We start from the raw sequence: 15,000 nt of genomic DNA, 5'->3' as shown, positions 1-15,000 counted from the left end.
CTGTCAGACAAGACAGAACAGTAACTGAATTTTGGTTTTGGTTTAACATGTATGGCGTTGGATGTTCAAATGAGTAAGAACCAAATATTTTATGATATGAAATCTGAATATGTACATATATGTCGAATCTCCACTAGATGCTGCCGTCTCCATTTAAGTTAACTTTTCTCCAACTGAGCAGCAGCACGCAAAGCATTTTGGGATACGGGAGCCCGAGAAGGATAGTGGCGGTGCATCCTCCGAATCGGCCACCAACGGCTGAAGAGGAGGACGACTTTGAAGGATCCTTGGACTCTGGATGAGTTGGGACAGGCCTTCACAGTGTTGGGACGGGACGGGCCTTCACAGTGTTGGGACGGGACGGGCCTTCACAGTGTTGGGACGGGACGGGACGGGCCTTCACAGTGTTGGGACGGGACGGGCCTTCACAGTGTTGGGACGGGACGGGACGGGCCTTCACAGTGTTGGGACGGGACGGGCCTTCACAGTGTTGGGACGGGACGGGCCTTCACAGTGTTGGGACGGGACGGGACAGGCCTTCACAGTGTTGGGACGGGACAGGCCTTCACAGTGTTGGGACGGGACGGGACAGGCCTTCACAGTGTTGGGACGGGACGGGACAGGCCTTCACAGTGTTGGGACGGGACGGGCCTTCACAGTGTTGGGACGGGACGGGACAGGCCTTCACAGTGTTGGGACGGGACAGGCCTTCACAGTGTTGGGACGGGACGGGACAGGCCTTCACAGTGTTGGGACGGGACGGGCCTTCACAGTGTTGGGACGGGACTGGCCTTCAAATGCCGACTGAAGGATGCAGAGCCTGAATTGGGACACAGCTGAAGTGTGTGACGCTTGTTAAAATGATGGTGAACTAAACCAAAATGTTTTCATGGCGGTCACATCCTGCAGAGTCACCTGAGCCACAGGAGCCAATCAGAGCAGGAGCAGGTTACAGCTCTGCTCTGCCACAGGCTCACGTCCAGGTGGAGGATGAAGACCAAACTCAGAATAAAATCCGTGTTCCTGAACAACGGACCACGACAAATCCCACAGAGCTCCCTCATGAAACGAGCCCGAGGAGCCTGATTGGCTGAGGGCTGTAAAACTTTAACTGGGTGTACTGTCCCTTTAAGAAGATGTCAATTACATGAAGTGCATCACCATTAACATCATTCTTATCGTTATTAAAAACACTAAGGAACAGTTACCACGGTGACTCAGCTCTCAAACAGTTATTATCTGTGTGTGTGTGTGTGTGTGTGTGTGTGTGTGTGTGTGTGTGTGTGTGTGTGTGTGTGTGGACCCTCAGGGTGTTTTCCTCTCTGACCTTTGTGTTGCTGTAATGTGGTTTGTCTCTAACTCACTTACTGTCATTAAACTGAGTGCCAGAGACAGGCACACACACACACACACACACACACACACACACACACACACACACACACACACACACACAGTTTGGCTGACTAAAACTCAAATTGCTGCCTGGAAGGAAATAAAACATTAAAATATTAAAATGAAAACAACTTAAAAAAACAGTAAAAACAAAATAATGAATCAATTATGTTAAATAATCATAATTAAATAGTATATTTCAATATTCAAATTGTATTCATTTTATTATTATTGTATGATACATACACTATGAATATTATGGTATATTATTATATATATAAAATAATCACAGCAGCGTAGGGCAGCGTGTGCGTGTGTGTGTGTGTGTGTGTGTGTGTGCGTGGCTCACCGTCTCCGTACAGGAAGACGAGGCCCAGCACCATGCACAGCGGGTGCAGGTTGAACTGGTGGGCGGAGCCATCCCAGGCGAAGCCGCCGCGGTAATGACCCATCCACACCCCCGACAGCACCACGCAGGCCACGCCCACCACCTGGGCCGCGCCCACCAGCCACGCCAGCATGGACCGGCCCGAGCAGGGACCCAGACCACGACCTGAACCACAACCAGAACCGGAACCGGTATCAGGATCCATGAGCTGCGGGACAGAGATTACAGATCACAGATTACAGATTATACCTGATGATGTCATGATGCCTGTAACGTGCCTCGCTCTTACACGTCATGCTAATAAAGTTTACTGAGTTGAACTGATTTGAATTGAATTGAACTGAGAAAGACAGCGAGCAGCGGTTACCATGGCAACCATCTGATTTGTGCTCATGCTTTATGTTGATAATATTATTGAATTTTGTCTCGAAAGTCACGTCAATAAAGTTTCATGAAGCTGACTTGTAGAGTGTGTGTGTGTGTGTGTGCATGCGTGTGTGTGTGTATACGTGTGTGTGTATGTGTGTGTGCATGCGTGTGTGTGTGTGTGTGTGTGTGTGTGTGTGTGTGTGTGTGCCTCAGGCCTGTACAGCTGAATTGAACTGAATGACAATGAATTGAATTAGGAGACAAAGACAAAGCTTCCACCCCAACACACACACACACACACACACACACACACACACACACCCTTGTCTTTCTTTTCCTTTGACCCTTTCAAGCCCAGGGTGTCTTTTATTTTAAAAGGTGTAATTTAATTTAATCTGATGTCACCTCAGGGCAAAATGGGTGAACTATTCCTTTAAAGCAGATCAGGCTATAGAAGCCATGAAATCTCCATGGTAACAAGTTCAGTCTCACCTTCAGAGTCCAAATATTTTCTTTCTTTCTTTCTTTCTTTTTTTTTTTTTTTTTTTTTGATGATGTGAGATAATCTCACTGATCAGCCTGTTGCCTCCTGTTGGCTGAGCCTCCACCAGGCTCAGGTCTGTGTGCAACTTATTTACAGTCAAACCTTCCTGAGACCAAGTGCATCAGAAACAGGTGGGATTATGTCAGATTATGTCATCCCAGCAGTGTTTTTTTACACTGTTGGAGGAAAAAGGAGATTAGATGAGTGACGCTGAGGCTTGATGTGGCGCTCACGTGTTTCACTGTACGGAAGCCCGGACAGCTCAAAAAACCTCAAATCTGACGCTCTGATCAGCAACACGTGTGACATCTGATTTATTTCTTCCTTCTCATTGAAATATGGAAACTAGAAAATATTTTAATTAGTTATGAGCTGCTGGGCCTGACAACATCCCTGGCCGTGTACTAAAAACATGTGCCAACCAGCTAGTGGATGTCATTACTGACATTTTCAACATATCACTGTCACAGGAGAGTGTTCCCACCTGCTTCAACACAGCCACCATCATCCCTGTGCCTAAAAAGTCTGCAGTGTCTGATCTAAATGACTACCGCCCTGTGGCACTCACCCCCATCCTGATGAAGTGCTTTGAGAAACTGGTTCTCCAGCACATAAAGAACAACATCCCTGCCAGTCTGGACCCTCAGCAGTTTGCATTCAGAACCAACAGATCCACAGAGGATGCCATCTCCACTGCTCTCCACTCAGTCTTCACTCACCTGGAGAAAAGCAGCACCTACATCAGAATGCTGTTTGTTGATTTCAGCTCAGCTTTCAACACAATCTCCCCCATGAAGCTGATTGGAAAACTGAACACTCTGGGCATCAGCACCACTCTCTGCAACTGGATACTGGACTTCCTCACAAACAGACCCCAGTCAGTTCGGATTGGCAGTCTCTCCTCCTCCACTCTAGTGCTCAACACCGGAGCACCTCAGGGCTGTGTGCTCAGCCCCCTCCTGTTCACGCTGTACACCCACGACTGCAACCCCCAACATGGAGAGAACTCTATTGTGAAGTTCACAGATGACACCACCATCATCGGCCGGATCTCCAACAATGATGAGTTTTCATATCGGGAGGAAATCAACCATCTTGCAGAAAACAACCTTCTGCTCAACGTCAGCAAAACCAAAGAGCTGATAGTTGATTTTAGAAAAAAGGAGGCAAAGACACACAACCCTGTCTACATCAATGGAGCTGAGGTGGAGCAAGTGTGCAGTTTCAAGTTCCTGAGAATCAACATAACAGAGAACCTGACATGGACTTCACATATCTCTGCCCTGGTTAAAAAAGCTCAGAAACGGCTGTATTTCTTAAGCAAACTTAAGAAAGCAAAATTCCCACGCCAAGTTCTTGTCAGCTTCTACAAAGGAGCGATTGAAAGCATCCTGACTGGAAACATCACAAATTGGCATGGGATGTGCACGGCCCAGGACAGGAAGACTCTGCAACGAGTGATTAAAACTGCCCAAAACATCATTGGCACCCATCTACCAAGCCTCAGTGATATCGGGGAGGTGAGGTGAGATCCTAAAAGACAACAGCCACCCCAGCCACAGCCTGTTCACCCTGCTGCCGTCAGGCTAAACATACAGAAGTATTCACTGCCGTCCCACCAGACTACAGAGCAGCTTCTTCCCTCAGGCTGTGAGACTGAACGCACCATCTGAACTCCTCCAGGCTTAATAATTTTATTTTCTATACAATCAATTAATCAATCAAGAGGGAACCACACTTTAATTTCATTATACAACCTGTTGGATAATGACCAGTAAACTTCCTTGTATCCTTGTATCCTTGTATATATATATAATTAAAATATGAATTCATAAATCAATAAAAAATGCGGATGCAATTTTTGGAGGAGTGTTGCGTTTGAGTTTACAGTGAAACTTCCGCTTCATATGAAGAGCGGCTGCAGTCACGTTCCACCACAGGAACGTGGAACCGGGAATCGGGAACCTTGTGAGGAGCCGGGCTCAGAACACGGTCCCAGGGACTTTATTTCCTCCAGGAAATAATTTGTGATTTTTTTTCTTCATAAATTTACGACTTTAATCTTAATTTCTTGGCGTATTCGCCCCCTTCCCCCGGTGGTGCCGACAGGAACCCAAACTGGTTCCTGAGCATCACAGAGAACCTGTGTTGCATGTTCCTGACAGAGGCGGAACCTTTAACCACGCCCATTTTAACCGTAAAAAAATACAGTTTTCTCGAGTTCAGAATTTATATATTTTTTGCTAAATTTCGTTTTTTTTTTTTTTTTTTTTTTTTTGATAATTTTGTGGTAATTTTCTTGTGATTTTTTAAAAATTTCTTTTCATTTTTTTTTGGTTTTTTGGTTTTTTTGTTTAACAAATGTTGTGGTGATTTTTTTGTCCTAATTTGCTCATCACCTTTTGTTTCCTGTTTTTGAGGGGGGTCAGGTGAATCTGCTCGGGTTTCAAAGGGTTAAATGGCTCAGAGGTTCATTGCAAAGTTAATTCTCATTTCTCACAGGAAAAAGAAGATTCGACACGTGCAGAGGATTTCACTACAGTGGAGTGATTTTCAGTTTCCCTGCAGTTTTCAGCAGCAGCAGGATGGAAGCAGCTCGGCTCTGCTCGGCAGGATCACAGAGAACCTGACAGAAACAAACTCCTCTGTGGTGATATGATTATTATATTACACAAACATCACAGCAAATAAAAGCGCGAGGTCGCTGTAAACTGACGGCTCTAAAACGGTTATTCAGAGGCAGCGGGGCTTTTATTTTGACAGGTTTCATTTGACCCTTTGAAATCTGCCCAGAGTCACACACACACTCGATTTCTTACGGCAGCGTGCGCAAAATCTGGCACAAACAAAACAAAAAAGGTTCCCTAAAGAACCTTTTTCAGGATATTTCTATGGAACCAGCTGGTTCTCTGAAGAACCCTCTCCTTGTTTCTTCCTTAAGAAAAGAGAAAGACATTTCCTCGTCTCTCCTCTCCTCTGTTGAAGAACCGTCTCTGGTTCCTACACGAACGCTTTTCTGACTCTTTAAGGAACATTTGAAACATGTCAGCCCGGCCATCGGCAAAATAATAAAAAAATTATTTGTGAATATTAAAATGTGATCTTTCCAGCTGAGATGAGTGAGTTTCAGTGAAAAGTGAGCAGATTTGGGTTCCAGCTGGAACCTTCTTTCCTCTGAGTGTGACGCACACACACCTGAGCTGCTTTTAGAGCCCGTAAGCACAGAAAACACTGACACTAACATCAGAAATATAATAAATAGACCAATCATAAGCGGCTTTATTACAGGAAGGGAACGAAGTGACGGACTCTGACAAACAAAAACATTTCCCTGTGTGTGTGTGTGTGTGTGTCTGTCAGACATTACCACAGCCAGCATGAAGTGTCACACTTACAATTATTATAGGCCTAATTATTATAAGGCTATCACTCTGATCCACACACAAACACACACACACACACACACACACACACACACACACATCGGGTCCCACAGGTTTATGACAGGCGCGCGGTGTTGTTTCCCCGCCGCTCACACCGAACACGACGGCGAGGAGAGGAAGTGAATGATGAAGAAGAGGATGATGATGAAGAAGATGAAGATGAGGATGATGATGGTTGTTAGTCGAGTTTGACAGAAACATGAAGAGAGAATCAGAGCTGAGTTTGCAGGACTCACCGCCGCTGCGTCCGTCAGGTCCGCCTTCCTGCTGCCGCTCTGAGAGGGAGAGAGAGAGAGAGAGAGAGAGAGAGAGAGAGAGAGAGAGAGAGAGAGAGAGAGAGAGGGAGTGTGTGTGTGTGTGTGTGTGTGTGTGTGTGTGTGTGTGTGTGTGTGTGTGTCTCTGGGTGTGTGTGTGTGTAAACAGAGCCCAGCCTCAGTGAGAGCCGGAAGTCCTGCAGGACGGAGGCACCAGCACTCAGCCCGCACGTCCAGTTTATTATTATTATGTGCTTCCCTTGAAAAGGCAACACATCTAAATTATTATTATTATTATTATTATTGTTCTTCTTCTTATTGTTATCACTGTTCATGTTCACCTGACAGCTGATGACGTCACCGTGACCAACTGTGTGTTACACTTGAAGCAGCTCGCGTGTGTGTGTGTGTGTGTGTGTATGTGTGTGTGTGCTGGAGGAGGAGTCAATCAGATCAGCTGCTCACACGTCACAAAATGGGGGGATGGGATGGGGGGGGTGTATGACTAACAGCTACAACGTCTAAAAGTCTGTTGTCATGGCAACAGGGAGGGGAGGAAGAGGAGGAGAGACTGGAAGTGAGGAGAATCTGAGCAAGAAGACTTACACAAGTGTTGGTACTAGTAGTAGGCTATTAGTATAGTAGTAGCAGTAGTAGCAGTAGTAGTATTACTTGGAGTACTGATTCCAGGTGAACTTGTCATCCGGTTTCCCTCAGAAACCTGGAAAAAAGAGCAACTTAACAAGGAATGGCCCAAAACACTGTCAGAAGTTAGCCTACTAGAAAATAACCTGCAGATGATCAATAAATAAATCAATATTTTAAAAAAATTAAAAAATAAATAAATGAATAAATGTTGTAAGAGATAAAACAACAAAAACAAACAAGAAAATGAGGAACCCCCAAACGTCCTGAAAAATATGTAGAAAAAAGAAAATGACCTGATAAAACAAAAATATATTTTTTTTACTGTAACATAATTTTATTATTCTTGTATTTTATCATAATGTATTGGAACAATTATAGGCTAAACATAGTTTTCTGGACCGTTTTCATAATTTTTTGATAGTATTCTAAAAACCTTCTCTATTTATTTATTTATTTTATTTTATTGCTCTACCCTGAAAAAGAGACTGTGATTTCTCAAAAAAAAAAAAAAAAAAACTCACGTTCATTGGCAAAGGCGACATTTAATAATAATAATAATAATAATAATGATAATAATAATAATAATTTAAAGAAATTTGTTTTGGAGTGGTGGGCCCACCACCTCCCGGTGGGCGGTGTGTCGGGTGGCAGGCGGCGGGTGGCGGTGTGTCGGAAGCAGCTCGACCCGCGACCGGTGTGGGCTCGTCCATCAGCTGGAAGGTGAGACAGGCTCTGGTCAGGAGGTCAAAACAGGTTCATGACATCAGCAACAATAGCCTATGCAATATCGCCCTCTTGTGGTTAGTGATAGAAATGAATTGTCCACAGACTGAAAGTCAATAATTTGATAGAATAATAATATTTTTATTATATTATATATATATATTATATATATATATATTACATATATTATATGACAGTGGCGGGCCGCATAAAAATGACGCATGGGCCGTATGCAGTCCCCGGGCCGCGGGTTGAGTAGCCCTAGTGTAGTGTATAGCGTGCGACTATTCCAGTGTGTGTATTCTATATTGTACATTGGTTAATATGGGTGTACCCCCCAACTTGAGAAATTGAGGACTTGACCCCCAGAGGCGGAGTCGGATTTGCGCCCCTGTAGTACAAACAACAATTTTCCAAATTCAAGTAAAATTTACGAGACAAAAACTCAGATTTTTACAATTTCTAAAAACCATATGTACAGAGAGCAAAGTGTGTATTACATGTAGTATTACTAACTGAAGTACTAACTGCAGTATTTCCTTGCTGAAGTGGCAGGAAATCAGGTTGTGGAGCAGTGCTGCAGTTTCCTGCTCTGTCCTGTGGAGGGCGCCGCAGCCCCACATAAACCCAGCTCCAGCTGGAGGCTAAAAACAGAAAAAAGAAAAATGAAGCCCTTTATCCTTTTATTTATTTTTTTATTTTTTTATTTTTTAAAAAACATGATTATTATTATCATTATTTGTATAAATATTATACCATTATAGATAGATAGATAGATAGATAGATAGATTGATAGATAGATTTTTCAGTATTTTGATAAAAATATAAAGAAACACTGAAAAAATAACCAAAAAAGGTGGAAAGCACAGAAAAAGAGAAAGAGGAGAAGAGAAGGAGGCAGAGGAGAGGTGCAGAGGTCGGGTTCTCAGACTTTCAGAGTTTTTTTCTGATAAATTTGTGAGCTTTTTTCTCAGAAATGCACCGCTTTAATCTCAGAAGTGGCCCCGCTGTCGTACTGATGCACATAGTTTTATATTGCTCTCTTATTTTTGTGTTTCCTGGACTTTGGCTCATAGCTCTGATGTCTCCTCCTGTGCCGCCGGCCCAGTTCCTCCTCGGGTCAATAAAATATTTCTGACGCTGCTGTCGACGATTTGAAGAAACTCATTTGGGTTCAGGTTGGGTGATGGATCCTCGCCTGCAGGCCTCCGCACCGCCAGCCAGCCTCCTGAACGCTGCCCAGGTGTGTGTGTGTGTGTGTGTGTGTGTGTGTGTGTGTGCGCTCCCTCTCTCTGACATTTCTTGCTGCTCCTGTGACTCACAGCGGGCTGACTCACCACTGCTCCCTTTGTGGTTTGACTGACTGTGTGTGTGTGTGTGTGTGTGTGTGTATGTGTGTGTGTGTGTGTGTGTGTGTGTGTGTGTGTGTGTACTTTCTCTTTCTGTCTTCTTCCTTCAGTTTCAGTTTCAGCTCTCTGCCTTCTGTTCAACGCCGCAGAAGGAAAAAAGAACCTAAAAATAATGTAGATATTTGTTATTTGAGTGTTTTTCTTCATTTGAATCAATCAGACAGAGACATTAAAGGCATATTCCACCATTTTGGACAAAATCCCCCTTTCTGTCCCCGACTTCCCCACACTGAGACCAGATGTTAGACACCATGTCCACCAATTTTTCACTCTGGACATCCAGCAGTTCAGTTCAGTAGCATTTCCTGTTAGCTTAGCATAAATACTTGAAGTCTATGGGAGCGGTTAGCCTGGCTCAGAGGGTCTCAGTCTGGGGACGTCGGGGAAAGGAAGGGGATTTTGTCCAAAATGGTGGAATATTCCTTTAAGCATGAAGCGGCCAGGTGTGTCTGCAGTGTGTGAAGTCTGGTTCTTGATGTTCCACCTGGATCCTGCAGGAACCTGCTCACAGCTGTCAGGAATAAAGTCACAGTGATCAAATATAATGACATCATCATAATAGATGGAGCAGCAGAGCAGAGGCCGCTCCCCGCTGACCTTTGACCTTTCCCCACCGTCGACCAATCGATGCTCTGCGTTTCCTCCGAACCGCACCAGTCAGCTGTGTCCTTTAAAAATACCCACGAGGCACCTGTGGAGCGAGGACAGCGTCTCCACGGCAACAACATCATTACCAGAATAGCTCCCCCCCCCCCACCCCCACCCCCCCTATTTCTGTCTCTCTCTCCTGCTCTGCCTCTGCCTCGCTCGCCCGCTCTCACACGGCCTGCCTTTCTCTCGCTCTGTTTCCCTCCTGTCGTCCTCTCTCTCTCCATCCATCCATCCCTCCCTCCTTCCCTCCTCCTTTCCTCTTTTCCTTTCCCTTCCTTTCTTCTTTTCCTTTCCTTTCCTTTCATCTTTGTTTTCTTCTGTTCCGTTCCTGTTTTCATGTCCTTTCCTTTCCCTTCCTTTCCTTTCCTTTCCTTTCCTTTCCTTTCCTTTCCCTTCCTTTCCTTTCCTTTCCTTTCCTCAGCTTCTTTTTTCCTCCTCTCCTTCTCCTCTTCTCCCCCGTCTTTCCTTTCCTCTGTTCCTTTCCTGTCTCCTTATCCTCGGCAGCACATTTCATTCTCCGAGACGATTCACAACCCGAGCACAGCCGGCAGAGACTCTGCGGCGCCCCCTGCCTGTGGGATTGTGCCGCGGCGCCCCCTGCCTGTGGGTTTGTGCCGCGGCGCCCCCTGCCTGTGGGTTTGTGCCGCGGCGCCCCCTGCCTGTGGGTTTGTGCTACAGCAGGTCTTTCCATCCACAAACACATCAGCAGTCCTGACTGAAGGTGGCTTACTGAGGGTTAGGGTTAGGGTTAGGGCGCTCACCTGCAGGAGCGATGCTGAGCTGGAAACATGTCACACACATTTCAAAATAAACCTGCCTGATGTTAGCTCCATCACAGCGAGGCCGCCATGTTTGAATCATCATGTGATCTCAGCTTTAAACTGCGTGACTGATGGGACGTGCCCGGGGGTTTTGGTCCTCACTGTGCAGAGCTCGCCGGGCACGGGTCGGTCTCAGTAAAAATGCTTTGAAAAATGACAAATGTGATGGCTGGTCATGTGACCGATGTGTATTTATCACACCTGTCACCATTTCAGTTTGTAAAGTTGCAGTAAAGTTGGTGCCGTGTGTGGCGGTGTGTTCCAGCCCAAACTACAAATACACAACACTGATTGTATATTGGTCATGTTCTTCTGGGCGAGGACCACCTGGCCGCCCCCCCCACCCTGCTCGGGTTGGGCTCCACACAGGTGGAGGTGCTGTGCCGCGCAGATTAAAATGAGCCATGGTTCACCTTCACGGTTTGAATTTTGAATTTTGATCTTATTCTTTATTTTTTATTTATTTAATCTGTAATCTGTGGATACTGCTGAAAAACTGCGAATTTCCTTCAGGATGAATAAAGTATCTATCTATCTATCTATCTATCTATATATCTATCTATCTATCTATCTAAATTCACAGTCCTAAAAATGAACTAGTTCACTTTCATTTCTTCCATTTTTTTTAAACGAGCTGCTCTGACTTTCTTTTTCAGTAGAACCTCAGTAGAACCGCACACACGTTTCTATTTCTTATTTCTTTATCAGTTTGTTATCATTTAATTCTTCTCTTGAGAATCTTTGCAGCTGCAGCTGAGCCATTTTTGCCCTTGAGGATCAGAATTTGTGATGCTGATGCTCCTCCATCCGTCTGCAGTGTGAGTTTGTGTTGCAGCAGAGAAACAGTGGGTCACACCCTCACAGCGCCACCTGTCTGCAGCAGGTGGCCGGGGCGGGTCACAGTGTCTCCTGCAGGCCTGCTGGAGGCAGCCAGCAGCTCTGTGCATCTGCCTGCTCCTGTGTCCAGAGACAGGAAATATTACAAAAAACATCATCAGAAAATTAGCACCAAAATTACAATAAAACTGTTAGAAAATTAGCTAATAACAAATACTAATAAAATAAAATTAAAAAAACGTACAGTGCAATACAAGTACATGATAACTATACAAGTACAAATACAAGAAAACTGCAATAATAATAATAATAATTATTATTATTATTAGTAGTATTATTATTGTTATTATTATTATTTAATTACTTTATTGGGTCTTGATCTTACAGTTTAGTTTTACTGAAGCACTGTCATCTGTCTGTCTCTCACTGCCTGTCTGTCTCTCACTGTCTGTCTCTCTCTCTCTCTCTCTCTCTGCCTGTCTGTCTTTCTACCTGTCTGCCTGTCTCTCTCTGCTTGTCTATCTGACTCTGTCTGTCTCTCTCTGCCTGCCTGCCTGCCTGCCTGTCTGTCTCTCTTGGCCTGTCTCTCGCTCTGCCTGTCTGTCTCCATTGGTTTCTATGCAGTCTATTTTTAGCGCAGCAGACTGGTCACGTGGCAGGAGGAGGACGTCAGTAATGTTGTTGTTGGTGAGAGAGAGAGAGGGAGAGAGAGAGAGAGAGAGAGAGAGAGAGAGAGAGAGAGAGAGACAGTAAACATGGAGGAGGAGAGGCAGTAGGAGGTGAGACAGGCTCTCGGGTTGTTCTCTCCGTGCGGGTCTGAGCGGAGCGGCGACGCAGCGGCGCCTCGCGGAGCCTCACAGCCGGGAGGAAGCCTCCTCCGAGCGGATACGCGTTCCAGGAGGAGCCGCCGACATCCAGCACGGTACGGAGCTGTGTGTGTGTGTGTGTGTGTGTGTGTGTGTGTGTGTGTGTGTGTGTGTGTATACGCGTGCGCGCGTGTCCTCGGAGGATATGCCGACAGCTCAGCAGAGGCTGCGGGGCGGTGCGGGCGGTGCGGGGGGGTAGGGGGTGCGGGGGGAGGGGGGGGGGGCATGTTGTGCTAAAAAGCTGTTAAACTGTCAGCTAACGGAAATCAGCTGATGACTGACGGCTAACAGCTAACAGCTAAAAACAACCTCCAGCTAACAGCTAGCAGTTAGCAGCTAACAGCTAGCGGTAACCTGGCAGCAGTTAACCCTGTAAGCTCACAGCCGGCTGCCTGCCACTCACCAGCAGCTAGCTGCTAGCAGCTAGCAGCTAACAGCTCCATGAGCAGCAGCAGTGAGGGGGTTCATGCTAGCAGCCTGCTAACAGCTAACATCCAGCTAACAAGCCCTGCTCAACAGTTCCTAGTCAGCTGGTCACAGTCAGAGGAGGAGGAGGAGGAGGAAGGCTAACCTCCTTCATCAGCTCTGTGTTTAACTCTCAGTCATTCATCAGATCTTTAAACAAAACAAAACAAAACAAAACAAAACCCTGTAAAGTGTTGGCGGCTCTGATGAGGTCTGCTAACGTCTCGCTAACATCGCTAACATCGCTAACTGAACTCATCCAGCTGTTAACATCTGTGTGTGTGTCCTTTTTAACAATGTGTGTTTTTATAAAGCTCCCTGTGTGGAGGTGGAGCCTGTCCCAGCGCTCACTGTGCAGAGGGCAGGGGGACACCTGGACAGGTGGACAGGTGGACAGCTGGACACCTGGACAGGTGGACAGGTTGCCGGTCCGTCACAGGACAGACAGACAGACACATTCACACTGAGGGTTAGTTTAGTCTCTCCAGCTCTCCTGGCCGGGGGGGGGGGGGTTTGGGGCGGAAAGCGCCGCGCCAACGTGCTGAGAGCCATTAGCCAACAGCTAACGGCTAACCAGCTACCAGCCAACAGCTGATAGTTACTATAGCAACCAGCTAACTACCTGACAGTCAGCAGGTAACAGTGGACAGCTGCCAGCCAGCAGCTAGCTGCTAACAGCTAAATAACTAGCAGCCAACAGCTAATAGTTACTACAACTACCAGCTAACTGGCTAACGGTCAGCAGGTAGAGGGAGTGCTGGCGTGTCCACAGCTGGGAAGGCTCTGACACAGAAGAAAAAGCAGCTCGCCGTGCAGACACTGTGGAGACGCTGTGCAGACGCCGCGCAGACGCTGTGGAGACGCTGTGCAGACGCCGCGCAGACGCCGCGCAGACGCCGCGCAGACGCCGCGGAGACGCCGTGCAGACGCCGTGCAGACGCCGTGGAGACGCCGTGCAGACGCCGTGGAGACGCCGTGGAGGCGCCGTGCAGACGCCGTGCAGACGCCGGGCAGACGCCGGGCAGACGCCGGGCAGACGCCGTGGAGACGCCGTGGAGACGCCGTGCAGACGCCGTGCAGACGCCGTGCAGACGCCGTGCTGCTGTCACACAGGCTGCAGGCTGCTGTCACACATGTTGGCCACAGAGTTTGGACCAAATCTGTTTTTGTTTGTTCTTTAATTGTCAGGAAGTCGAAGCTGTTTACAGCTCAGCCGCTCAGACATGAAGCCAGAAATGAAGCATGAATCAGGCCTGTTACCTATGACAGAGTTATATCTCACTGTGAGCTGCAGGGCTCCCCACTGTGTGTTTGCTGTAGCAGGGTTTCAGTGATCATATTTAATATTTCTGTTTGATGCTGAAACAGTCGTTTAAACAGCCAGGAGGCTCGTCTGCTTTAAAGTGAAAGGACCCTGAGAATCCATGTGTACGAAACTGATCATCACACTGACGGGCCAGAGGGGTGTGGCTGTGGGCGTGTCCACAACTGTGGGCGTGGTCACAGATGTGGGCGTGGCTAACTCGGTGAATATCCAACATGTGGAACTGTGAGTGTTGGAGGAGCTCTCTTGATTCTGTCAGCAAACTCGGGTGACGATTCGATGTGTCGCGATTTGATGTGACGATTTTTTGTGATGTGTGTTTTCTGACTCCTCCTCCAGTTTGTGTGTGTAAAGTTTGATGAGGCTGTGATTCTCCTAGAGGTCACTAGAGGTCATTTTCTCCAGCGACGTCCAGTGTGACAAAAGTCTCTGGCTGCAGTGAAATGGCTGCTATGGGGGCCAACATCATCACACAGGAATCAAATGTGGCTCATTGAATCCACAAGAGTCTCAGCTTTCCAGTCAAAGCAACTGATGCAGCTCCAAGACTGTTTAGGCCCCAGTCTGCACACACACACCATTTTACAACAGGCCACAAGAACACATGTGGACTGCAGGCTTTGGGGCCCAAACTGCATGGGATTAGCAGAAGGTGGGCGTGTCTGCAAAGGGGAGAGAACCCATTTTCATTCACACAGCTGGAGGTCAGAGGTCAAGGGACCCTGCTGGAAACACACATGACAGGTTTTCCCTCGATAAAATTGAGCTGATATTTGCAGTGAGATTTAGCCGCCGTGTGCGCGACGCTAAACGTCCTGCTGGATCGTGTTTGAGGAAGCTCCTCTGGAGGATCAGAGCGAGCT

At 46.8% G+C, this 15,000-nt stretch overlaps 1 protein-coding gene across 3 annotated transcripts in view; it reads right to left on the bottom strand.

Moving 5' to 3' along the window:
* Positions 1 to 6,489, bottom strand: part of cyb561 (cytochrome b561) — a 12,776-nt gene extending 6,287 nt beyond the window's left edge. For 2 of the 3 annotated variants that reach the window (XR_003928594.1, XM_030057809.1), the window contains exons 1-2: positions 6,376 to 6,489; positions 1,745 to 1,991 (exon numbers count right to left, since the gene is read on the bottom strand). Coding sequence is in view for 2 of the 3 variants with exons in the window: in XM_030057809.1 (XP_029913669.1) it covers positions 1,745 to 1,988 (244 nt within the window). In the remaining variant the exon portion in view is untranslated. Of the gene's footprint in view, positions 1 to 1,744; positions 1,992 to 6,178; positions 6,239 to 6,375 lie in introns of those variants that run through there. The other variant, XM_030057810.1, reaches the window with a different exon arrangement.
* Positions 6,490 to 15,000: the final 8,511 nt, after the last annotated feature.

Source organism: Myripristis murdjan, chromosome 8 (genome assembly GCF_902150065.1).
Source record: "Myripristis murdjan chromosome 8, fMyrMur1.1, whole genome shotgun sequence".
Lineage (NCBI taxonomy): Eukaryota > Metazoa > Chordata > Actinopteri > Holocentriformes > Holocentridae > Myripristis > Myripristis murdjan.
This window is presented reverse-complemented; position numbering and strand designations above follow the sequence as displayed.